The following is a 27,401-nucleotide window of genomic DNA, read 5'->3' on the forward strand; positions in this document are numbered from 1 at the left end:
GAAGAGCTAATTGCCATGATAGATGGGGGATTGACCACGCCATCCCCAAAACGTAAGCATGCCACCAGTACACCAGATCGCCCATTAAAATGAAGGAAATCAGTCCGATTAGCACGGATTAAAGGGAGGTTAGAAAACTCCCGAGGGGATACCAGCCAGCCAGTAGAGGTAGACGATACAGGGGATGAGCAACCCCCACGATTAGAAGGAGAAGAAAATGAGAAAGGAATGCAAGGAAATGAGGAAGGAGAAATGGAGGAAGAAACCGAGCAACCTGAGCAGGAGGAGGAAACAGAGCAGCGTGAAGGCAGCCCATTAGAGGATGAATTGGCCAAAATTTTGGCCAATATGGGCGAATATGGCCAACCTCTCAGCCCACCAGACCTCCATGTTGAAGAGGAACCAAAAGAACACTCTGCTCAGGATAAAAATGCACCTGAAGAATTACATGACGAGGAGGTAGAAAAGGAGAGTCAGCCTGTTCATGATGAAAATATGACAGGAGAGGAAAGTGATACAGAGGAAGAACAATCGGTTCCTAGCCAGACTACACCGGAAGAAATTCTGGAAGAAGAGGAGGTGGAAAAAGAAGTCACCCATGAAATAACAGAACCAGCTAGGGTTCTTACCTCTGAGCAACCCAAGCAGAGCAATGGAGAAGCACCCCAAGAAGAAAACCAGGGAATTGATCGAAATAACAGTCCAGGCCCGAATAAACAGGCAGTTGTTCCTTCCAAGGAAATAGAAGAAATTAAGAGATTACGGAAAGAACAACAAAGACTACTGAATGAGATAGTTCGACTTCGACAACAGATCAGGATTTTGAAAATAAGGAAAAGGGTAAAAAGGACTTCGGGAGGGAAACATGCAACCACTCCAGCAAAACCCCTCAAGACAAAGGTTCGGAGGACCCGAGTCCATCCTACTGTTCAAAACCCTGTTGAGAAGCAGTCTGTTATTCCAAACCTCGTTGAGGAGCAGTCTGCTGTTCAAAATCAAAAGGAACAGCATTTAACTGTTACCCATGTTGAAGTACAAACGGATGATATATTGACCTGTGATAAAGAAATTCAGACAGAGGCACAACCCTCGGGGGAAATACGGGCCATGAACACAAGACAACGCAATAGGAAGATTCAAGTAAACCTCCCGGTCTCCACTACCATGTGGGATAGTGATCCGAGGACGGTAACCCTACGAGAGGGTTTGATGCAAGCACAGCAAGCAGCAGAAAAACTCAAAGAACAAACGGTTCCTCGAGAAAGGTATGAAGACTTACAGCAACAGCTAAGGAATGTAAATTTATCCGAAAGCCAGGCCTTTGAAGGGTGGCGAAAGGAAGAAGAAAAAGTCGCAAAGGTAACCCGTAGGTTAGATATAGTTATCAAACAGATGGATACCTTATGCTCCTTGTACACTGACGTCTTAGCATGTAGAGCCCCTGCTAAGAATTATGCCTTGTTTTTAATGGAACGATATTTGCAATTGAAAATAAAAGTTGTCAAAGCAGGTGCCCCTATACAAATTAATACCATTGATGATTTTATAAATTGTTGTAAGCACTATGGGTAAAGGTTCAAAGATTACTGTGTGAATTCTATTTGCATAACCTTGTGTTAGACCAGGAGACCGAGCAGAACCCCGGCCCTTTTGTTGGGGATATTCAATTGCAGGCATTTATTTCATTTGGGGTTAATCAAATTAAATGGCTTAAAGCCTATAATGCTTTCCAAAGACAAGAAAACGGATTAGACTTGTGGGTAAGAGCTGAGCCTAGGAATCCAGTACAGTTGTGGAGGGAACATAGGAACCTCATGAGGACTCCAGGCGTAATTGAAGCATTAGGACCCATTCATACAACAATCAATCAGTAGGGAATAGAATACTTTCTCACTATTAAAGACCTTGCCATTGATGCGGCTAAATTTCGATATCAGATCTCTAATCCGAATATCCAACTTAGGGAACCATTTAATTATGAAAATTTTAAGTTAGTCGCCGACCGCTTGCACCTCTATGGCGAAATCATTTTGAGGGCAGGGCCATCCTGGTTAGGATATAGGTTCCGGAGTCCAATTATTTGGCACCCTGCACCTGGATACCAAGCCCTGTATGAGATGCCTGAGGGTCAGACAGGCCATTTCTTTGAACATCTAGCTATGCATCATGGCTGTAGACCACCACATGAGATCCCATCTCCAGCCTACTCTCTCACTGCCTTACATGTCAACTACAATGTTTTCATGAGGGCATGAAAAAGGGTAAGCAGGGGGGTGTGTGGAGTACTAAAGAAGGTATGTTTTTAGTGATTATTTTGGCATCTTTTCATTAAAACTTACAAACCCTTTGCATCAGGAACTAGGTGGATAATAGGAAATTATGATAAAGTTTGTAAGATTAATGTGCAAAACGAAAACACTGACAATTGTCATTTCTTATGCAGGAAAAGGGAAAAACGAAAGACTGTCGTCCCAAAGAAAAAGATAAGGCCAAGTTAACCGTTGTCCCTTTGGCGGGGAACCACATGCAAACAAGGCGAACCAAATCAAAGCATATCAGCCAGGGAAAGGAAATGGAGATATCGGCTCGGCGCAAGAAAGTAAAGGGATAACCGAGAGTCAACAGTTTGGCGAATCCCTCAGGATCCTTTGATCCTGAGGGATCGCTGCTTTAACTATTTTTGCACCTAGATATCTCCGCCTTCGCCATTATAAAAAGGGGCAGCACCGTTAGCCTGGGGGATAGTCTGTGATACTTCTATGTAACTTTTCTTAAATTTAAGACTTTGATCATCGACTCTCGTGGAGAAGTGATCCACTGTAATTCTGTTTAATGCATTAATACAAACTTGGTTGCTATTTCATCTTTGATCCTGGAATAACTTCAAGCGGTGTGTCCCTGGAGGCTAAGGGCCCAGCCCTGGTGGAACACTTGCTCCTGTACTATTACTTTTGGTTTATGTGTGGTTTTGCTTATCAGCTCTATTTGGTAATCTGATATGTTCTGTTATTTTACATCACAGCTCTGTTACATTTGATTTACTGAGTAATATCATTTCTGAGACAGAACCATTATATTAACTTTGCAACGTATTACTGTTCCTTTAAGTGCTGATATAATATTGCCGGTCTTTACAGAATACTGTTGTTGTTCAATTACAGAGTATCTGTGTTGTACACTTATCCATTGGTATTACTGAATTCATCTTAGAGATTATATTTCCTTGCGATTGTTGAATCTATTAACGTTACCGTTCCATTACAAAATACAGTCGTATTCTTTATAACTAAGATTGATAACTGGATTACCAAGATCAGATTACTATTAAGGTGTGTCGTGTGCATGTATGTGTGGCTTTCAAGCGTTGTTCTATAGTCCATTATTAATCAGTGCTGTTCTATTTTGTGTGCTGCTCGATTCATCCTTAAAAGTAGGGGATTGCCATTTGATTTCTGTAGGACATGATTGTTGCATTTATTCTTGTAGACTAAGGTGTTGTTGCTTATTAAATTCAGCTGTTGTTACAATTCCCTAGTCGTTGTTCCATTCCTTATCTGTTGTTCCATTTCTTGTTATTCGCATTATTATTGCTTCGGTGTGTAGAACGATCTGAGACTGTAGTGGGCATTGACATTTACTGTCTGGCTCCCAGATCGACGATCTGTTCCCTGATTTCCTTTGGTTCCATCAGTTTACAAAGGGATGAGTTACTGCTACTGAACCCTTGACTGATAAATTGCTTAGTTTTCTGAATGTATGGTTTAGTCTTTAAAAGTAGTTTGCTGTAAACAAGCATCCGTTTACTCTTGTATTTTTTAGCGCTATACTACTAGCATTACTCTGGCAATTGATAGCCTCAAACTGAGACACTCTTTGGAATAACAAAACGTTCCTATATTGACAAACTAATGTGAGGTAATTAGAGGTGAAAGAGACCCTTATTACAGCTCGACACCAACCAAAAACCTTCCAGACAAAAAGGTCAATTTTTCGGCTTTGCTTGCAAGTCTAATTCTAGTCTTATTAGCCAATGATCAAACCCAAGACAAGGAAAAATAGTTGCTTCAACAAATATATCCATATGTAACACTTCCTCTGTTATAAGGAACCAGTCCAATCTACTAGATATATGGCGACATTCTTTTCTTCTATTGTTCCAAGTGACGGTACCATTTACTGTAGGGATATCCACTAAATCAATTTTTTCAATGAAACTATTAAAGATTTCTTGATATCGATTCAAGTATATCAAAGCCTCCTTTTTCCTTTTGATGATCTTATTATATTGAAGTCTCCACACACAATCCAAAATTTGTGGCAAAATCGTCATGTATAGAACAAATGTGCTCTACGAATTTGGGTTTTCTATAGGTATTGGAGGTCCATATACCGCTATCAAAACCACTAGGTCCTTTGTACAGAGGTAACTGAAAAGTCTTGTTAAAACACAAGTGCTTTCCATCCAATATTGGAATATGACCTCCCCATGGTTCCACAATATTGCTAATCCACTAGCACTTCCTTAAGCATAAATTTCCATGAATTGGAAACCTTTCCAACAAAAATCAACAATCTTATTCAATTTGTCCCAGCCTATTTTTTTTTCTTAAAAGATTATAATGGTCGATTTCTTCTTCTTTATTTTTCTCGTACATACCTTTGTTTACCTTTTCCATTAAGGCCTCTTATATTCCAAGTGAGAATCTTCATTGAGATGGTTAGGGAATAACCTTACAGTAATCCCCAATCACCATAGTTTGTCTATAATTCACTAGGACATCCCCCATTTCCTACAAAGACTCCTTTTTATTTTTCCTTCCTTGCTTTTTAGTCTCCTTAACTAAAATATTATTACTTTTTTTCCCGAAATTCTGCCATAGAATGTATACTAGCTCCCTTGGACACGTGTTTTCATATTTGGGTTTTCCATGAAAACAAAGCCCTTACATAATGATCACGTTGGTCGACTGAAAATTTTGTCAGGTCTTTTTCAGCCCATTCATTAATTAGGTCCACTAGCTAGCATTATTCCTTAGAACAATGTAAACTTTGAAACGGGAACTATAAACTCAAAACGGGAACTCTGGCCAAAAAACCCCAAAAAAACATCAAAAACAGTGCTAAAAACGAAAAGTGTGTATACTGGAACGATGATTTTATTTTTTAGGCGTTAATTTTGAACATGTTTTAAAAATGGCAGTAACTACAAACTTTACTATGAAATTTTCGTGCAAAATATAGCTTCAAAATGAAAGTGATGATACTGGAATAATGATTTTTTTTTTTAGGGTCAATTTTCAACATTTTTAAAAAATGCTAATAAAACCAAATTTTTATGTGTCAAACAAAGTTGTTTATGAGGAAAAAAACACATTAATGTTTTTGGTAGAATATCATTTTTCTTTCCCAAGTATAAATTTAACATGTTTTCAACCATAACATGCTAGGGTGGGCGCCACAGCCCGACTCGTCCCCTACCTCTAACCCCCCTCTTGACACCCTCACTACCTTCACCCACACCCCACACCCCTGTCCCCTTTAATCCCTACCAACCCAACCCAACGCCCGCCCGAGCGCCCTCACCCTTCCCCCCTGCCCGGCCCGGGTGCCCTCTCAATCCCCGCCCCCCCCAACCCTCCCAACCCCCCCCCGCCGGCCGGGGTGCCCTGTAACCCTCCCCGCCCGGGCGCCCACACAACCCCCTGTGCCCAAACCCTCTCAACGCCCCCCTCCCCTGGCCCGGGCGCCCTCACCCGCCCCCAGAACCGACCCCCCACCCGGCCCCGGCGCCCTCACCTGCCCCCCGGCCCTGGTGCCCTCACCCACCCTCACCCACCCACCCACCCGGCCCGGGTGCCCTGCCAACCACCCCCCCCGCCCGGGCGCCCACACAACCCCCGCGCCCCAACCCTCTCAACCCCCCCTCCCCCCGGCCCGGGCGCCGAGAACCGCCCCCCCACCCAGCCCCGGCGCCCTCACCCACCTTCACCCACCCGCCCGCCCGGCCCGGGCGCCCTCACCCGCCCGCCCGCCAGGCCTGGGCACCCTCACCCGCCCCCTCGCCCGGTGCCCTCACCCGCCCCCCCGCCCAGCCGCCCTCACCGGCCCGCCCGCCCTCACCCGCTTGGCGCCCTCACCCGCCCGCCCGCCCGCGTGCCCTGACCCGCCCGGCACCCGCCTCCCCACCTGGGCGCCCTGACCCACCCTGCCTCTGCCGGGCGGGGGCGCGGGCTGCCCGGGTGACGCCTGGCTCCGCTGCGCAGCAGCGCGACCCGGGCGGCCTACGCCCCCGCCTGTCGGGCGCGGGCGCGGGCCGCCCGGGTGGCGCCTGCCTCGGTCGTGCCACCAGGGCGGCCCACGCCCCCTCCCAGCAGGCGGCAGGGCGATTCCGGGAATCGCCTGGGCGAGCGGGCGAGGGCGCCTGGGCGGGCGGGTGAGGCGGGTGAGGGCGCCGGACGGGCGGGCGGGAGATGGCGCCCAGGCGGGTGAGGGCGCCGGGCGAGCAAGGGCGCCCAGGCGGGTGAGGCGGGTGAGGGTGTCGGGCAGGCGGGCGAGGGCGTCGGGCGGGCGAGGGCGCCCGGGCGGGTGAGGCGGATGAGGGCGCCGGGCGGGCGGGCAGGTGAGGGCACCTGGGCGATTCCCGGAATCGCCTTGCCGCCCGGGCGATTCCCGGAATCGCCCTCACCCGCCCGCCCGCCCGGGTGGGTGAGGGCATCGAGCGGGCAAGGGCGCCCAGGCGGGTGAGTCGGGTGAGGGTGTCGGGCGGGCGGGCGAGGGCGTCGGGCGGGCGGGCGGGCGAGGGCGTCGGGAAGGCGGGCGGACGAGGGCGCCCGGGCGGGTGAGGCGGGTGAGGGCATCGGGCGGGTGAGGCGGGTGAGGGCGCCGGGCGGGCGGGTGGGTGAGGGCGCCCGGGCGATTCACGGAATCGCCCTGCCGCCCAGGCGCCCGGGCGGGTGAGGGCGATTCCGTGAATCGCCCGGGCGGCAGGGCAATTCCGGGAATCGCCCGGGCGCCCTCACCCGCCCGCCCGCCCGGCGCCCTCACCAGCCTCACACGCCCGGGCGCCCTCGCCCGCCCGCCCGACACCCTCACCAACCTCACCCGCCCGGCACCCTCACCCGCCTCACCCGCCCGGGCGCCCTCGTCCGCCCACCCGCCCGGCGCCCTCACCCACCTCACCCGCCATCGCCCGCCCGACGCCCTCGCCCGCCCGCCCGCCCTCGCCCGCCTGCCCGGTGCCCTTACCCACCACACCCACCCACCCGACCCCCTCACCAGCCTCACCCGCACGGGCGCACCCGCCCGCCCGAGCGCACACGCCCGCCCGGGCGCCCTCGCCCGCCTGCCCCGGCGCCCTCACCTGCCCGCCCGGCGCCCTCACACACCTCACCCACCCAGCGCCCTCACCCGCCCGGTGCCCTGACCCGCACGCCCCCCCGCACGGGAGCCCTGACCCGCCGGCCCCCCCGGGCACCCTCACCCACCCTGCCTCGGCCACGCCCCCACCCGGCAAGCGACAGGGCGATTCCGAGAATCGCCCTGTCGCCTGCCGAGCAGGGGCGCGGGCCGCTCGGGTGACGCCTACCTCCGTCGCGGCACCAGGGTCGCCTGCGCCCCCACCCGGTAGGCGGCAGGGTGATTCCCGGAATCGCCATGCCGCCTGCCGGGCGCGGGCGCGGGCCGCCCCGGTGGCGCGGACGAGGCAGGCGCCCCCCGCCCGGCAGGCGGCAGGGCGATTCTAGGAATCGCCCGAGTGGGTGGGTGAGGGCACCCGGGCGGCGGCACGCGGGGCGGGTGGGTGAGGGCGCCGGGCGGGCCGGCGGGTGAGGCGGGTGAGGGCGCCGGGCGGGCGGGCGGGAGAGGGCGCCCTGGCGGGTGAGGGCTCCGGGCGGGCAAGGGCGCCCAGGCGGGTGAGGCGGTGAGGGTGTCGGGCGGGCGGGCGAGGGCGCCCGGGCAGGTGAGGCGGGTGAGGGCACCGGGCGGGCGAGGGCACCGGGCAGGCGGGTGGGTGAGGGCGCCCGGGCGATTCCCGGAATCGCCCTCACCCGCCCGCCCGCTCGGGTGGGTGAGGGCGCCGGGCGGGCAAGGGCGCCCAGCCGGGTGAGGCGGGTGAGGGTGTCGGGCGGGCGGGCGAGGGCGTCCGGCGGGTGGGCGGGCAAGGGCGCCCGGGCGGGTGAGGTGGGTGAGGGCGTCGGGCGGGCGGGCGGGTGAGGGCGCCCGAGCGATTCCCGGAATCGCCCTACGGCTCAAGCGATTCCCGGAATCGCCCTGCGGCTCGGGCGATTCCCGGAATCGCCCAGGCGGCAGGGCGATTCCAGGAATCGCCCGAGCGCCCTCACCCGTCCGCCCGCTCGACGCCCTCGCCCACCCGGGGCCCTAACCCGCCTCACCCGCCCGGGCGCCCTCGCTCGCCCGCCCGGCACCCTCACCCGCCTCACCCGCCCGAGCGCCCTCGCCCGCCCAAGCGCCCTCACCCGCCTCACCCGCCCTGTCACGCCCCCAGGCCTACGGTAGTCTTCCAACCGTGTCCGGCGAGGTGCGGCACCACCGTACACTTTCTTTTTAACAATACTCGTGCACATGGACTACGCCTTTCCACATTAACATACTTAGTTTGTGTTTCGCAACCAAGTAAAATGCATTAGCCTTTATACTTAATGAAGCCCATACTCATTCATTATCCATTATGCAATTTAACCAAGAACAATAACAATTGCACACAAGTATAAAGGGAGGGGCAACTCCCGGTAAAGTCTGCCCGATAACAATATATTATGAAAACCTTCAATAATACATCATACAAGTGTGCCTGGCAAAATCCAAGGCCAACACTTAGAAATATTTATAACCGAGGCATAGAACAGCCTTACAATACATATGCTAACTCCTTACGGTAGGAGGGTGCTCAACTGAGACACAAGACCTCCTCCTTTAAGTCCTGCATAAAACTGCTCTACAAAACCTCCTTCACCCGTGACAACCCTTCACATAAACCAACCTAAAACATGCGAGATCTCCTTAACTCTTATGCGCATGAGATATGCGCATATCTCAAGACTTCGCACTTTTTCCTTGTGCTTATGTGAAGGCACTCAAGCGAAGTTTGATGGTGATTATGAGCTCCATCCTCCATCAATATATACGCTCTCTTCATATGTTTTAAGGGGGGTGCACAACTCATGGCCGACCCCACCATTATACATATATGCCCACGTATATATTATATTTTATTTTAATTATTCATGCATATTTACATATGCGTACAAGCCACCATATAATATGTTTATGTGCATTAATACATGCGTCCAACACTTAGCCATATCCCGGCCTAAGTGCCTTTCGTCACATTCTTTCGTCGCACCATAGTTCGTTGTTCGTCGCATTTCCAGCTCGCCGGGTGACCGCACCCGCTCGTCGGGTGACCGCGCCCGCGTCCGCATGTTTGTCAGCTCGGTGGGTGTCCACACCCGCTCGTCGGGTGACCGCGCCCACGCCCGCCTATTGTCAGCTCGTCGGGTGACCGCACCCGCTCGTCGGGTGACCACGCCCGCGCCCGCTCGTGTATGTCAGCTCGCCGGGTGACCGCACCCGCTCGTTGGGTGACCGCGCCCGCGCCCGCGCCCGCCTGTTTTCCAGTTCGCCGGGTGACCGCACCTGCTCATTGGGTGACCGCGCCCGCGCCCGCCTGTTGTCAACTCGCCGGGTGACCGCACCCGCTCGTCGGGTGACCGCGCCCGCGCCCGCTCGTGTATGTCAGCTCGCCGGGTGACCGCACCCGCTCGTCGGGTGACCGCGCCCGCTCACCGGGTGACCACGCCCGCTCGCCGTGCACGGGGCGCCCGCCCATCTTGCAAGGGCGCCCGCTCGCCGTGCGTGTTTACCCGGGTCGTGCCCACCGCTCGTCCGTCGTGTAAAGAGGTGCTCGCCCGTCGTGTGAAGGGGCGCCCGTCCGTCGCGTGCCTGCCCGAGTCACGAGGGCCTTACATCCTCCTCCACCTGAAATCGTTGTCGTCCTCGACAACATACCATCTCGGTAGCTCTCCACCAAGATCATCATCAACAGGAAGTCATCTCAATCCATGATGATCATCATGTGTCGTCCTCATGTGAACTGCTGCCATGATACTCCAACATAATGCTAACATATCTCTGTACATTGTTAACCCCCATGTCTGAACTAGCTAGGTGATCAGTCCAACTGTCACGCTCAACCCATGAGAATGCACATCCTCATGTCACCATCAGTTGTTCCCCAAAGCATCCTGTCACATCCCAAACTCGATCAAGAATCTATCTCCATAAGTAAACCATGCTCAGGTCCATGGAACTCCATCCACCTCATCTGCAACATGTTGTCCATGATGTTTGGTGTCAATGTGCAAGTGAACATCCACATCTAACCCAACATCATCATGTGTGAAATATAGTTGAGTCTCGGCTCAACCCATGCCCAAGTGCAGCCACCAAGGCATCATCATCATCGTTGTAACTCCATCACTCCAAAGTGTCTCATCGATCCTCCACATCAAGTCACTCTTCCAAGCCATGCCCATACATGTACTTTGGAAGTATGCATCCCATACTGCATCAAAGTCTCCTGACCTCAGCTCCTCAATGCATCAGATCTCTAAGTCCACCATGTATGAAGTCCCCAAAAGTCACAACAAACTCATGAGCTCCATAAGTCATCCCCAACCAACACTCTAGCAAGCATACAAGTCTCGGCCCAAAGGTCTCTGCAAGATGCCTCAGCTCTCCATGTAGTAGGAATGCTCCATGTCTCCAACCCGATGCCCATGACTATGTTGCCCATGTAGTCCAACCAAGTAGACACATCACAACATCGGTCATCCTCATCCAAGCTGCAATCTTCGGTTTAGTGAACTCGGTCACCCAACCATATCATCATCATCACGAGTCTCTTCCATCATAGCTCCTCCACCAAGGTGTCCATCAAGACTATCTCTTGGTCTCGGCCATGAGAAGTCCACCCAAGGGTGTGCCCTTCAATCTGTCCATGAGTCATGCCGGGCACTTAGCCATGTGGCTAAAGCATGACCCAATCATCCACAACGATCATCAAGTCCCGCCCTTGTCAAGGGCCTTTGTATCTTCTACCATGAAGTCACAAGTAGCCCTAACAAGTCCAGCAATCATCAACAATCCTTGTTCATCATCATGAGTCTCCTCCATGTGAGTGACTCCATCCATCCATGTTGACAAACTGCACGATCCTGGTCTAACTTGATCAGCTTCAAGTTCTTCCTCCATCATGTCTTCATCATCATGGTGTTCTTCCATACGAGTGTCCTCATCCCTCCATGCTGACAAACTGCATGATCCTGGTTCAACTTGAACAGCTTCAAGTTCATCCTCCATCATGTCTTCATCATCATGAGGTTCTCCCATGTGAGTATCTTCATCTGTCCATGCCCACAAACTGTACGATTTTGGTCCAACTTGATCATTCTCAAGTATGACTTCCATCATAGTCAAGTCTGTAGCATCTTCTTCTATCATGTCTTCCTCTTCCCGGGTTGCACAATCTGCAACTTCACCTTGCCCTATTGTCCAACCGAGTTGAAGAAGTTCTTCTTCAATGTTTTTCTCCAAGACTTCAAGTTCTTCACGGATTCGGGGCCTCTCTTCCTTCAACCTTTTCAACCTGCATAAGGTAAGCAAGAGCTTCCCTTCACCTTCTCTCAAACTTGCCATGCCTTGTACTTCGTCTTCCCCGGTTCGTACTTCGTTCAGACGCCCAGACCGTGTATACCTGTCCATACGCAGTCCCACTTGCCTACCTGACAAGTGCCCAAATCGTATGACCAGCACGTAGTACCGCCTGCCCAACTTTACGACACCTGGTTCCAACCTTTACCAAGTTACCTGCAACCTGAACCAACCCTTGTTCCACTTCGTGTGAAACGGTTTCCTTCACCTGCAAGAACTTGTCACGAGCAACCCTGCTCACCAGCTCTAGACCGAGCTCTGATACCACCTTTACTTCGGTAAAGGTGTGTAGCAGCTTCAACACCCTGTGAACCTGCTCTGATACCACCTGTCACGCCCCCAGGCCTACGGTAGTCTTCCAACCGTGTCCGGCGAGGTGCGGCACCACCGTACACTTTCTTTTTAACAATACTCGTGCACATGGACTACGCCTTTCCACATTAACATACTTAGTTTGTGTTTCGCAACCAAGTAAAATGCATTAGCCTTTATACTTAATGAAGCCCATACTCATTCATTATCCATTATGCAATTTAACCAAGAACAATAACAATTGCACACAAGTATAAAGGGAGGGGCAACTCCCGTTAAAGTCTGCCCGATAACAATATATTATGAAAACCTTCAATAATACATCATACAAGTGTGCCTAGCAAAATCCAAGGCCAACACTTAGAAATATTCATAACCGACGCATAGAACAGCCTTACAATACATATGCTAACTCCTTACGGTAGGAGGGTGCTCAACTGAGACACAAGACCTCCTCCTTTAAGTCCTGCATAAAACTGCTCCACAAAACCTCCTTCACCCATGACAACCCTTCACATAAACCAACCTAAAACATGTGAGATCTCCTTAACTCTTATGCGCATGAGATATGCGCATATCTCAAGACTTCGCACTTTTTCCTTGTCCTTATGCGAAGGCACTCAAGCGAAGTTCGATGGTGATTAGGAGCTCCATCCTCCATCAATATATACGCTCTCTTCATATGTTTTAAGGGGGGTGCACAACTCATGGCCGACCCCACCATTATACATATATGCCCACGTATATATTATATTTTATTTTAATTATTCATGCATATTTACATATGCGTACAAGCCACCATATAATATGTTTATGTGCATTAATATATGCGTCCAACACTTAGCCATATCCCAGCCTAAGTGCCTTTCGTCACATTCTTTCGTCGCACCATAGTTCGCTGTTCGACGAATTTCCAGCTCGCCGGGTGACCGCACCCGCTCGTCGGGTGACCGCGCCCGCGTCCGCCTGTTTTTCAGCTCGGTGGGTGTCCGCACCCGCTCGTCGGGTGACCGCGCCCACGCCCGCCTGTTGTCAGCTCGCCGGGTGACCGCACCCGCTCGTCGGGTGACCGCACCCGCTCGTCGGGTGACCGCGCCCGCGCCCGCTCGTGTATGTCAGCTCGCCGGGTGACCGCGCCCGCGCCCGCCTGTTTGTCAGCTCGCCGGGTGACCACACCCGCTCGTCGGGTGACCGCGCCCGCGCCCGCCTGTTGTCAGCTCGCCGGGTGACCGCACCCGCTCGTCGGGTGACCGCGCCCGCGCCCGCCCGTGTATGTCAGCTCGCCGGGTGACCGCACCCGCTCGTCGGGTGACCGCGCCCGCTCGCCGGGTGACCACGCCCGCTCGTCATGCACGGGGCGCCCGCCCATCGTGCAAGGGCGCCCGCTCGCCGTGCGTGCCTACCCGGGTCGTGCCCACCGCTCGTCCGTCGTGTAAAGAGGTGCTCGCCCGTCGTGTGAAGGGGCGCCCGCCCGTCGCGTGCCTGCCCGAGTCACGAGGGCCTTACACGCCGGCCCGCCCGAGCGCCCTCACCCGCCTCACCCGCCCTCGCCCACCCGGCCGCCCGACGCCCTCGCCCGCCCGCCCGGCGCCCTTACCCGCCACACCCGCCTGCCCGACGCCCTCACCAGCCTCACCCGCCTAGGCGCACTCGCCCGACCGGGCGCCCTCCCCCGCCCGCCCGGCGTCCTCACCCACCTCACCCGCCAGGTGCCCTGACCCGCACGCCCCCCCGCACGGGCGCCCTGACCCGCCGGCCCACCCGGGCACCCTCACCCACCCTGCCTCGGCAGCGCCCCCACCCGACAAGCGGTAGGGCAATTCCGAGAATCGCCCTGCCGCCTGCTGGGCGCGGGCGTGGGCCGCCCAGGTGACGCCTGCCTCCGCCGCGCCACCCGGGCGGCCTGCTCCCCTGCCCGGCAAGCGGCAGGGCGATTCCCGGAATCGCCCTGGCGGGTGCGTGAGGGCACCCGGGCGGGCGGGTGAGGGCGTCGGGCGGGCAGGCGGGGGAGGGCGCCCTGGTGGGTGAGGGCGCTGGGCGGGCAAGCGGGTGAGGCGGGTGAGGGCGCCGAGCAGGCGAGGGCGCCTAGCGAGCGGGCGGCTGACGCGGTTGAGGGCTCTGGGCGGGCGAGGGCGCCTGGCGGGCGGGCGGGCGAGGGCGCCCGGGCAGGTGAGGCGGGTGAGGGTGTCGGCTGGGCGGGCGAGGGCGCCGGGCGGGCGGGCAAGCGAGGGTGCCCGGGGGGGTGAGGCGGGTGAGGGCGCCGGGCGGGCGAGGGCGTCAGGCGGGCGTCCGGGTGAGGGCCACCCGGGCGATTCCCGGAATCACCCTGCCGCCTGCCAGGCAGGGGCGAGGGCCGCTCGGGTGGCGCGGCCGAGGCAGGCACCACCCGGGCGGCCTACGCCCCCGCCCGCGAGGCGGCATTGCGATTCCCGGAATCGCCCTACCACCTGCCGGGCGGGGCCGCGGGCCAGGCGGGGGCGCGGGCCGCCTGTGTGGCGCTGCCGAGGCAGGCGCCACCCGGGCAGGGACGTGGGCCGCCTGGGTGGCGTTGTCGAGGCAGGCGCCACCCGGGCGGCCCGCGCCCCCGCCCGGCAGGTGGCAGGGCGATTCCGGGAATCGCCCGGGCGGCCCTCACCCGCCCGCCCGCCCGGCGCCCTCACCCGCCTTGCCCGCCAGGGCGCGCTCGTCCGCCTGCCCTTCCGGCGCCCTCGCCCGCCCGACACCCTCACCCGCCTCACCCGCCTGGGCGCCCTCACCCGCCCGCCCGCCTGCTCGGCACCCTCACCCGCCTCACCTGCCCGCCTGCCCGCCCGCTCGGCGCCCTCCTGGCGCCCTCACCTGCCTCACCCGCCCAGGCGCCCTCGCCCGCCCGCCCGATGCCCTCACCCGCCCCGGCGCCCTCACCCGGCTGCCCGCTCGCCCGGCGGCCTCACCCACCTCACCTGCCTGGCGCCATGACCAGCCCGCCCCCCTGCCCGGGCGCCCTGACCCGGCCCCCCCCCTCCCCCCCCCCCCCCCCCCAGGGCGCCCTCACCCACCCTGCCTCGTCCGCGCCACCCGGGCGGCCCCCGCCCCAGCCCGGCAAGCGGCAGGGTGATTCCGGTAATCGCCCTGCCGCCTGCCGGGCGGGGGCGCGGGCCGCCCGGGTGGCGCCTGCCTCGGCCGCGCCACCCGGGTGGCCCGCGCCCCCGCCCGGCAGGCGGCAGGGCGATTCCCGGAATCACTGGTGAGGGCGCCGGGTGGGTGAGGGCGCCCGGGCCTGGTGGGCGGGCGGTGGGGGCGGGTGAGGGCGTCGGGCGGATGAGGGCGCCCGGCAAGGGGCCAGGTGAGGGCGGGCGGGTGAGGGCGCCGGGCAGGGGGGCGGGTGAGGGCGTGCGGGCTGGGCAGGTGAGGGCGCCTGAGCCGGGTGGGGGAGCGGGTGAGGGTGGGTGAGGGTGGGTGAGGGCGCCCGGGCCGGGGGGCGGGTGAGGGCGCCGGGGCCGGGTGGGGGGGCGGTTGGGGGGGTGGGTGAGGGCACCCGAGCCGGGGGGGTTGAGAGGGTTGGGGCGCGGGGGGTTGTGTGGGCTCCCAGGCCGGGGGGGTTGGCAGGGTGCCCGGGCCGGGGTGGGGAGCGGGTGAGGGTGGGTGAGGGCGCCGGGGCCGGGTGGGGTGTCGGTTGGGGGGGCGGGTTGAGAGGGTTGGGGCGCCGGGAGTTGTGTGCGAGATTCGCAGACATCAAAGACCCATTAGAAGAGGAAAATGAGCAAAAGGAAACAGAAAATATTGTGGAAGAAGGCAATGATGAAACTCTAGAGGACGAAGAGTTTGGATTACGTGACATTGTTGATTAAATTTAAGTTATGCTTGTAAATCAAGCTTTGCAATGTTTTGACTTTGACATTTTATGAGAAGAATAAACACTCAATTAGGGTTGTTATACGTTCAATATCTGTAATATGTGATTTTCGCATTGATTTTTAAGTTAATCAATATTTTTTGAAAAAAAAAAAGTGATTATTATTATTTTTTTGACATGAAATTCATAAAAAAAGCTATTATTTAATCATTTTTAGTTAAAATTATCATATAAAAATTGTGATTTTGACATGTCAATTCTAGCAAAAAATTATCAAAATGTGTAATTTTTTAGTTATATTTATGTTAAAAATGGTTATTTTTATGTCCATTGTTAAAAAAATATCATGTGGATTGAAAAATTAATTAAGGATGTATAAATATGTAGAATATCGAAAATTCTAAATATTGACCTCCTAAATTAAAAATGCAAAACAATAAAAACCTCACTAAAAAAAAAGTTAAAATTAAAATAAAAAACAAGAAAATGTGAAGAAAACGACCACTTCAACAATGATCAAATTTACAAAATAATTATTTACATTTTATACATTAGAAAATTTAAAGCCAAAAAACAGGTCTTTTAAAAAAAGGGGGTGATGCAGAATACTCACTTTTTTAAATCAGCATGAAAATCACTACGATTCTAAAACGTAATGTACATAAAAAAATTAAAGTGCCAAAAACTATGCTCTAAAAAAAACATGTTTGTTCTGCATCACCCCTTTTCAAAATCAGGTCACTTTTTTGCTATCTCTACGAAACGGGTAACAGTATCAGTTCCCATTTCAAAGTTTACATTGTTTTAGATAATGATTCATAAGTATGCTCTGTTAGCTAGGAAAGCTCCTCAATATCTGGGAGGTCTGTTACCTCAATCTTCTCACTTACGCCTTCTTCAATCTCCGGTGTTTTACGCTTGGTTGTTTGCTTTACATCCTTCTCCTTCACATACTAGGTGTTTTCCCGCATCTAAACATCAGTTGAGAGATTCTCTAGTAATCTTCTTCCATTGCTGCTAAGGTTTCAAAATTATTTTTTCTAGGTAGTGGCAGAGAAATATTATTACTACGTGGCCTATAATTTCTAAGGTGATTAAATGCCTTGGTAAAGCCTTCTTTGTCCACCGAACCCATATTATCTGGTTCTTTTTTGTGACTGGGGCAATCCCAAAATAAATGGCCATGTTCATGGCAAAGCTGACATTGAATGGGCACATGTTCATAGCCAAGTGGTTGAGACCAAATTTCTCCTTGATAATTTAAGGTGATGGACTCTGGGAGGGGTTGAGATATATTCATATTTATACAGAGAGGAGCATATGTAATATTCCTACCCTGTCTAGTAATCTTTGATACTTTCAGAAAATGTCCTAGTGCATTCCCTATGCTTTCAAGTATTTCTGCGATCCGGAAATCAATCGGTAGTGAATACAGATGAACCCAAACCAGTGCAAACAAAAACTCCTCTTTGTCGAGGTTGAAATATTCCTTGCAATGTCTTATGTACAAGCCCACATTATTGTAAAAGTAAGGGCCACCATAAAAAATTCTAGCTTTGCCTTCCAAATTAGAGAAAATAATAGCAAAGAAGCCTCTAGGGCCCAGACGAAGGTCTATCTCTCCTTGGGGCTACCATTTTTGTGAAATCTAGTGTTCTAAGTCTCTTTATGAGGGCCATCCTCCTATAAATTTTCAAATGAGGCATGATATTTTAGTCATTTGCAATGATCGTCTAGGCTTTTAGAAGGAATGTCGAAAGTGGGGTTCTGTGGTGCTTTGGGAATACAACACCCTTGTAAACTCGCTTGTAATTTTTCTCCTAAAATTTGCAACTTCGAGGAATTGGCTTCTGTTTTTTCTCCTTTGGTAGACCCTGTTGTAGACCCTGAAAAGATAGTACAAAAGAATGGTGGCGGGGATGGAGAGCTTGGCCTCCTTTCAACACACTCACCAAAATAACCTTAACGAAACTCTAGACAAGAGATGTCATAAGTGGAAGACAAGTAGAAGAAACTCAAGCTAAAAGAGATTTGTGATCGAATCCAAGCAAAACTTAAAGAGCTCAAAGGTCTTTGTTTCCAAAATAAGGTTTTAATAACTTAAAACCATATCAATAAAATTTTAAGTTATTAATTGAATATAATTAAGTGAAATTTAATTTAATAAAGTATAAAGTTTTAAATTATTAATTAAATGTAGTTAATAGTTGAGAAAAATATTATTATTATTTTCTTTATTCACTTTTAATTGATACATGTGACATGACTTAATAATAAACAATTTTTTATAATAACTTTAAAATAATCTCACCCTAATAAAAACATGTATCTTTCCTTTATAAAATATAAAAACATTTTAAACTTCAAACTGGTTAAAAAACACTGAAGTGATACCTACTCTACATATAAAAAAAAAAAAACATAAGAATAACAAAATAATATTTTTTTTTTAATATGTAGAGTAGGTATCACTTTTTTAAAATATAAAAACATAAGAATAACAAAATAATATTTTATTTTTTTAAAATTACATTGAATGTAGTTCAAAGACATTGTATGTTATTGAAAGATCTTGTTTAAACAATAACACGCGAGAAAAAAGGGCGAAGCATTGAAAAACCTTATGTATATAACTTTAACAATGGATTATTGCTTTAGTAACCCTAATAATGAGTACTGTATTAAAAAATAAACCACACACAAGTCAGATCGTATCTCAACGTCAACAATGCACTCCAAAGTCAATGTTATTTCCGCTTAAACTATGATTAGCTTTTGTTTGTTGTAATGATTGAGAGTAGAGGTTTATTTTATAATTTAATATAAGGAATGTGTAAATTAAGTTGGAAAATATTTTTAAAAATAAAAATAATATTTTAAATAAAAGAATAATATGATGTAAAGTAATTAGAAATTAAAAAATGAAAAAATATATAAGTAAAATAGTTAAATTTTATACTTTTCAAAAATATTTCAAATTTTTTGAAGATCTATGTTAATTAATTTATGTCGATATCAACTTCGTATATATCTATGATTTCAACTTCATATATATTTATATATAGAAAGAAATTTGCTAAAATAAAATATTTTAATGTTTTATATAAAAAAATATTCAAAGTGGGTTATCAATAAAATATTTTAATATTATTAATATTGACATATTGAAAATATATTGATGATGATGATGATGGTTAATGTCCACTGAGACCAAATATTTTAATGGTGATGGTTAACGTCTTCGATGAACATGTTATGTAAAATAATTTTAATATCAATTATGTATATATTATATATCATTTAAAAACAATTATATATGTATTATGAAAAAAATAAATTTGTATGGTTAAAATGTTTATTTGATTTTATATACTCTATATAGCATTCAAAAATACAATTTAAATAACAAAAAATAATTCATTATATTTTACACTCTAAAAATTTTACACAAAAAAAATTAATAACTTAAAATAGATTTATACTAATATAATACAAAGCAACAATATTCTCTATTTATAATTTTTTAATATAACACACTACTTAAAAGACCAATGAGTCCATAACCCAAATATGTACAGGCATTTTAAATAATTTGGTCAAATAATTTATCTATTATTTTTTCCTATATACATTTAGTTTTGTTTTTATTGGATATAATAATTATAATGAGAACTATCATCATCTATTAGTTTATATATATATATAGATAATAATTTTTTTATACATTTTTCTTTTAAAATCAAATTATAAAACCAAATTATATATATATATTAATTTTTTTATTTAATTATATTAAATAAAATTTGATGCATTATTAAAAAAAATCCAAAGTACTAAATACTAGCATTTGCACCAGATGTTGCAAAGGAAACGCCGTAAGGCATAAAGTGTGGAAATCCATTATCCATGTAGTGTGTGCATTACGTCAATGACCTAAATATCAACATATCTATTCACTTTTTCTAAATGTTGTAAACAACCAGAATTATAGAAATATTCTTAAATGTGTACCAATATTTATAGGCACACTCCCTATACCTTAAGATTTTTGGTTGCAACTTCAGCTTTGGAAGTCTTGAGATTTACCAAAGCTTCAATTCTTGCTTCTTCTCGCTCATATCTGAAATTTACAGACAACTTGAATGCTCACAGATTTTGTTGTGAAAATTATAGATAACAAATGTTAGCAATCTATTAATTTAGAAAAAGCTTTGTCAGAGATAAAGGTCTTATCGTAAATAAATGTGTTTATGAATACATAGCATTGTAGGCTAGAGCTCATTTCAACTTTAAAAACTGGAAATTGAAACCAGAAAAAAAGGAGAAAACATAAAGGAAATTTCACAGAATTGTAATACGATCTTTTAAATGCATTAACACTAAGCTAATGATATGTTCTTTAAAAATGCGACCATGAAAATCGTTCTCTATTAACGCAAGCAAGAAATATTTAATTACCACTGCAAATTGCTTCGACATTTGTTGTGGTCTTTAACACTACATCTAACTGGTAAAGTTTATGTTCAAAATTTATCCATGTAGTGTGTGCATTACGTCAATGACCTAAATATCAACATATCTATTCACTTTTTCTAAATGTTGTAAACAACCAGAATTATAGAAATATTCTTAAATGTGTACCAATATTTATAGGCACACTCCCTATACCTTAAGATTTTTGGTTGCAGCTTCAGCTTTGGAAATCTTGAGATTTACCAAAGCTTCAATTCTTGCTTCTTCTCGTTGATATCTGAAATTTACAGACAACTTGAATGCTCACAGATTTTGTTGTGAAAATTATAGATAACAAATGTTAGCAATCTATTAATTTAGAAAAATCTTTGTCAGAGATAAAGGTCTTATCGTAAATAAATGTGTTTATGAATACATAGCATTGTAGGCTAGAGCTCATTTCAACTCTAAAAACTGGAAATTGAAACCAGAAAAAAAGGAGAAAACATAAAGGAAATTTCACAGAATTGTAATACGATCTTTTAAATGCATTAACACTAAGCTAATGATATGTTCTTTAAAAATGGTCTAACTTACAGAGGAAATGGCATTTTTCACAATGTTTTTTCTGGTTAATTTTAATCAAAATTCAACAGATTTTTTAAAGTTTGAGTTTAAATTGTTTAATCTGCATAATTCCAGTGCCCCATGGATTTTTCAGGGTGCTAAATCCATTTATGCATTCAAAAATGTAGTTTAAACAACAAAAAATCTTGAATTTGTATTGCCGGATTTTGGTGAATTCCTGTGAAAAAGACTATTTCGTCTATAAGTTAAACTATGCCAAAAACAAATTGTAGCGAAAATCTCCAAAACATAACCCTTGTTCTTTCTAATTTGTCTAAACACAACGTCGTTTCCTTGCGGGAGAGTCCATGTATTTTAATGTAGCACATAATAAAGCATTATAAGTTATAACCATGAGCAAAATTTACTGACCTATCATCGCTGATACATATATTAAGGAAGTTGATTTACTTTGCAATGACTTTACAATCTAATAGATCGCAAACTTCCATTGTTAATAGATGCCTTAGGGTTTTGGGTAGTGAATTTGTTTTTTTTACATCAGAGGAAAATGAGCTCTTAGCTTATCAAAAACAGTTTTAGATCAAGACCAAAAAGGTTGTTAGACATCTGAAGAAAATGAACTCTTAGACTATCAAAAACAGTTTTAGATCAATATCAAAAAGGTTGTTTCAATCTAAATAGTATAAGCAAAAAAGCCTATATCATATACTGTTATTGCCAATGCCACAACAATAAAGTCATATGCTTTCAAATAAACTCTAACCTTAATCACATACATTAACCAAATACTACCACTTATTGCAATTTTACTACACCTAAATTTAGCAAACCATATACTGATCATTCCCAAATTAAACATAAATTGTAGACAACACATAGGATACTTGTCCTGAGACTTGGGAGACCATTTTCTACTTACCAGTTCCTTTTCCAATCTAAATCTACGCTATACTGAGTTTTGCCAAACCATATGATGATCTATTCCCAAATTAAACATAAAATTTATAAATAACGAAGGTCAATGGGATTGAAACTTCTGGTGCTTTAAAAAAATTCTTAGTAGATTATGTAGGGGATTTCAAATCAATGTCGATACGTTTCCAAGAAAACATGAACATAATCCATTACGGAAGGGATAGAGGCGATTTTATGCTTGTAACAACAAGATAAAACATCTTACTCTAGGCCACAAGCTACACAATAAATAAGTCATATCAAATAGATTACAATCTAATTTTGACATCTTTTACACCAAGTGAGATGCCTTTTAATGCAACCACCCTATACAATGATAACGCTGAGAACAAATAACTAATTTGAATAGTCATTACAAGAGCATGGAAATTGATTATCTGAGATATAATTCTTCATCATCTATTGATAAGCTTGAGTGGACTTCTCTAGAAGACCATGTGGCAGAATGGTTGGAGGTGTTAAGGAAGATAATGAAGTTCTTGGTTTCTTTTGAGAGGAAGCTCTGCAATAGGATTTTTCAGACACTCGATATTGAATTGTGGATAGATTTCTTTCAGAAATTGGTTTTAGGAAGCAATATGAAAGCACTGATAGAGTTTGGAGAGGTCGTTGCCCTGAGCCAGAGAGAGCCTCAGAAGCTGTTCAAGTTGTTGGACATGGTTGAAGGATTGGAGAGATTGAAGGAGGACTTCGGGGTGGTTTTTGAAGGGCCCAGATGCCTGAGAATGTGGCATGGAGTTACATTTGATCCACTTCAAAATAAAAGATTAAGTTCTCTGTTTTTTCCTATGAGAGCAATAGAGAGGACATTATCTTACATTTATGCCACTGCTACCCAAAATGTAAAAGGAACATAATTTCCTCATTAGAACAGTGGTACAACATTGATATTGGAATCCGAAAGCCCTCTCTCATAAGTTCTCCATGTATCCAGTTATCCCGTTTACAAGTATTCCATGTACTCAATTATCCCCTTTTTTTGTCAAAATAACTTACAGTACATTGTAGCATTGCAGCCACTCTTAGCAGATTGGATAATTTGCAATACTCTTAGCTGGATAATGAAAACCTAATAACTTAGGGCCCACTAAAGACCATAAATTCCTACAATACTACATGCTTTGCACCAAATGTAATATCTGAATATTAATTTCCCAAGCACTCACATACCCTATATTAAAAGCTTGTAATTTGATAGATTGTGATGATAAAAAATCTGTAAGTAATTAGCGGAGACCTCCAAATTTACTAAAAAGAATAAGGGTGCCTACTAATCATGCGGTTATGTTTAAGCCCTGACCTTCCTGACCTGGAATATCTACTTTATTTCAGTTGGACAATCCAGTCCTACTTGATCTCTGTGTAAACAGATGTGATAACATAAACTCGACTTACTCTGGAGTGTATCTCAAATGCTTGCTTTCACTGGCAGAATGATCAAGCAATATGCTGAAATTTTCAATGTAGTTCCTGTAAGCAAGAATTATAGCTTGCTAAATTTTCGTAAAGGTGCCCTCTCTGAGCTCTTCATCAGAGATCAACCAATTCTTGTGCTCTTCATATAACTTCTCAAATGTGGAATTGAATGAGTGGATTCTCTGCTTAAACAAATCCCCAACTCCTCCTTTTCCACCACTAGACACAGCCAGTCCATCTCTGTTCAAAAGCTTCACCAGGGGAACCCATACTTCCTTTTCATAACCCAAAACATGTTGGTTAACCAATCTCTTCCTTTGCTTTAGCCATGCCTCACCCAACAGGTTCCCTAGTTTCATGTCTTTGGCTCTCTTGAATATATACTAATAATTATTCATGAGGAATATGTGTGACAATCCAGATGCATTGTATCCTGTGGCTCTGGTCTCCAAACTCAGCTCCAAAGAATCCATCACATGACTAACAGCCTCTGCAAGGCTTGTGTTGTTCTCCATTCCCCAGACCATTGCCATAACCTCCTCATATTCAATCAACATAAACTTGAGATAATTCACAACGTAGCTTGTAAGCTTTGGTGGACTCCCATCAACAAACAACCCTGAATCCTCCTCTACCTGTTTCCCAAAGTCCCATAGAACTTGACAAGCACTATGCACCAAGTGCTTCTCCATTTCGCTCAACCGAAGCCTCATCTCCAGGCATCTTGGCCCTTCAAAAACCACCCCGAAGTCCTCCTTCAATCTCTCCAATCCTTCAACCATGTCCAACAACTTGAACAACCTCTGAGGCTCTCTCTAGCTCAGGGCAACGACCTCACCAAACTCTATCAGTTCTTTCATACCGCTTCCTAAAACCAATTTCTGAAAGAAATTTGTCCACAATTCAATATCAAATGTCTGAAAAATCTTGTTGCAGAGCTTCCTCTCAGAAGAAACCAAGACCTTCATTGTCTTCCTTAACACCTCCAACCATTCTGCCACATGGTCTTCTAGAGCAGTCCACTCAAGCTTATCAATAGATGATGAAGAATTATATCTCAGATAATCAGTTTCCATGCTCTTGAAGCTTGCTCTCATGCTCTCAATCCTAATCGAACCATAAATCTTCAAGCACTTTTTAGCTCTGCCAATGCTCTCCAAAATCTCTACCGAAACAATTGGTTCAACATTTAGTCATTCTATGTTTCTTCAATAACATAAACATGGGAGCATGGCAGATGACTCACAATGCTCACACCTTTTTAGAACATTGATTGAAGGGGATTTGGCTTACTTATTTGTTTTATATTTCATTGTATATTTAGCAAATTAGAACATAAATTATGGACTAAACAGGAAAATGCCTAGGGACAGACAATTCTTAGAAAATGGTTGTCGGCATTCTAATCCAAAGAATTGGAAAGAATCCCCAAACTCGTCAACTTTAAATGTTGCAAGCATGCCAAATTCATTATCTGTCTTCAGTGCTTCAGAAATGTCTCAAATATCAGCTCTAGATCATAATGATGAAGGTCAAGCAACTAAAACAGATGCTCTTTCCGGACTTCCTATTAGTGTGAGAACACGTGAAAATTGTCAGGAACTTTATGGCATTCCAGATGCCACTAGAAGTGATGTTTGTGTCCAACACCTGCCAGAAGGTCAAAAAAATTTGTCCACGTTAACTGCAAAAATAAAGATAGAAGAAACTCACGATGACCCTATTCAACAAGAACTAAAGAAGAATATAGATATGGGGATTTGTTAAATATTTCAATGGGAAAGGACAAATATAACATGGAGGAAATGTGAAATAATAAACCAAACCAATCATCAGAAAGGAATATAACCTGCCACACATCCGTTGTTGAGTATCAGAACAGCTCTAATGAACTCAATGTTGATGAAACTCAAATTTCCTTTATAGTAAAAAGCAATCAGCTACAGAAAGGTATTTTGGTTCCTCCATCTTCTGAAGTTAGTTCTAATACATTCAATAATCCAGACAAAAGCCTGAAAAAAACTTCAATGAGCAGTGCTCTTTATATGTTTCTCCCAATACAAAATTATCATTCCATGTTCAACAAAGGCAATGAAACGATCCCTAAGCCTGTGAATGCATTGGACCACTGATAAGTACAATTCTTAATTTTAGAGAAGTATGAGTGAAAATTGTGACATGAGTGAGAGAGGATTTTGCTCTTTTGGAATTGGAAACAATAAATCTTACCCAATATACTATATCTTCTTCAAGTTCTTGAAGTTTTTTGGGTTGTCAGTTGTCAGGTCTCTATATGGCACAAGGTTACCCCTAGCATAAAAATTGCAGACGAAAATTTGCGGGTGTCTTCAACAACACCCAACACGAATTTGAAGAAAAATTTTGACAAAGGCAATGGATTTCCCAACGGCTTTTCTTCCTTTAGGGCAGATTCGCCCTCGACTCCTGCAGATTCAATCACGAAAATCATTTGGACGCAGCAGTCGTCGTCAGACGATTAATCTCTGACCTTATTTGATCCGGATCTCATTTCTACATTTAGGAAAGCCATGGATGAAATTTCCCCCAGAGATTCGATGGAGCCCGTTTCAGAGGTCTGTCAGGGCAGCACGGGAAGCAAGAGTGGAGAAGACGAAAAGGGTACCCCAAGAAAATCTTTTAGGCTCCGATCTAGCAGCATTCAGGCAAGGGTGAATACTTTGCAGTAGATAATAGATGAGAGGTCGACCAAACGACCCCCCATATCCAAAAAATTCTCTATAAAAAACGCTAAGTTGAGGGCTCCCCCCGGGAAAGAAGATAAGTTGGTTCTGTATTTCACAAGCTTGAGGGGAATAAGGAAAACATTTGAGGATCACTGCACTATGAAATTGATTCTTCGAGGTTTTAGGGTTTCGGTTGATGAACGGGATATTTCCATGCATTCCCCTTTTCGACAGGAATTGCAGGATCTTTTAGGGAAGCCCATGCTGGTGCCTAGGTTGTTTATTGGGGGAAAATACATTGGCGGGGTTGAGGAAATTCAGCAACTGCATGAAATAGGGGAGTTAGCTAAGTATCTGGAATGCTTCCCAGTGCAGGCTCATTCCAAACCCTGCGATGGTTGCGGTGACGTGAGGTTCATTCCTTGACAAAACTGCGACGACAGCTGTAAGATTTTTACAAAAGAGGAAGGTCAGGGCCTTTTCATTAGTTGCCCTGTGTGTTGCTGAGGTTTTTGTGAAAACTTGAATAGGTTGCAAATATGAGAAAGAATGGTGCAAAGTTACCATGTCGCCAAGGTATGGTGGTATTGAACCAGACAACAAATTATGCGAGATAAATTAGAATGGTGCCTCAGTTTTACAGAGGCCCCTTGCTACAGAGAACCTTCGGTGTTCGGATGGTGCTGGAAACATGGAGTAGGAACCCAGGTCAGTAAACCACAACTGTTTTGCAACTATTTCAAATATCGTGAACAGTTCCAACCACTCAACTACCTTCCCTTGATCGAACGATTAACAATCCTCTAATCGTCTAACACATAATCTAACGGCACATAGGGATGACAAGTAGATTTTAGGGAAATTCATTTCAGAGGGAAACGCCTTATGGCATAATTAAAGAGAATAAAATTTATTTATTCTGATGAGATTTTACAATTTTAAATTTAAATTTCGAAAATTATTTTCAAATAATTTTATATGAATTTTTTTATTTTTATAAATAATTTGATTAATACTCCTCGTATGTTTTTATTTTTAATACCTCTGAAATTACAGAGTTCTATCCTTCTTTTGTGATTATAATTTAAAATTACCACAGTTCTATCCTTTTGTGATTACAATTTACCACTAACCTTTAGATCTACTTCTTCTATAACACATAGACACACGTGTATTTTATTATTATGTTATTTGCGCATTTGTTACAAGGGGCAAGTAGACACACGTGTATATTATTATTATGTTATTTGCGCATTTGTCATAAGGGGCAAGTAGACACACGTGTATTTTATTATTATGTTATTTGCGCATTTGTTATAAGGGACAAGTAGCTACCTAATTGATTTTAAATTCAATAAACCCAAAAAGAAATTAACATGATCAAA

General features: G+C 46.7%; 1 protein-coding gene and 1 pseudogene across 1 annotated transcript; one reads left to right on the forward strand and one right to left on the reverse strand.

Annotated features, from left to right (window-relative positions):
- Positions 1-23,694: 23,694 nt before the first annotated feature.
- LOC149180034 (exocyst complex component EXO70A1-like) lies at positions 23,695-24,093 on the reverse strand. The gene has a single exon (XM_089413739.1). It carries the CDS (start codon positions 24,091-24,093, stop codon positions 23,695-23,697), a length of 399 nt encoding a protein of 132 aa, XP_089269865.1.
- A 577-nt stretch (positions 24,094-24,670) lies between these two features.
- LOC149180035 (uncharacterized) lies at positions 24,671-26,523 on the forward strand (annotated as a pseudogene).
- The last annotated feature ends 878 nt before the right edge of the window (positions 26,524-27,401 follow it).

This window comes from Pinus tabuliformis, chromosome 3_2 (assembly GCF_031772625.1).
Source record: "Pinus tabuliformis cultivar Carrire ecotype Pingquan chromosome 3_2, CPIR1, whole genome shotgun sequence".
NCBI lineage: Eukaryota > Viridiplantae > Streptophyta > Pinopsida > Pinales > Pinaceae > Pinus > Pinus tabuliformis.

What these genes read in the sequence shown, in the direction of transcription:
- LOC149180034 (XM_089413739.1), bottom strand. Translation starts at nt 24,093, where the DNA reads ATGGTTGAAGGATTGGAGAGATTGAAGGAGGACTTCGGGGTGGTTTTT.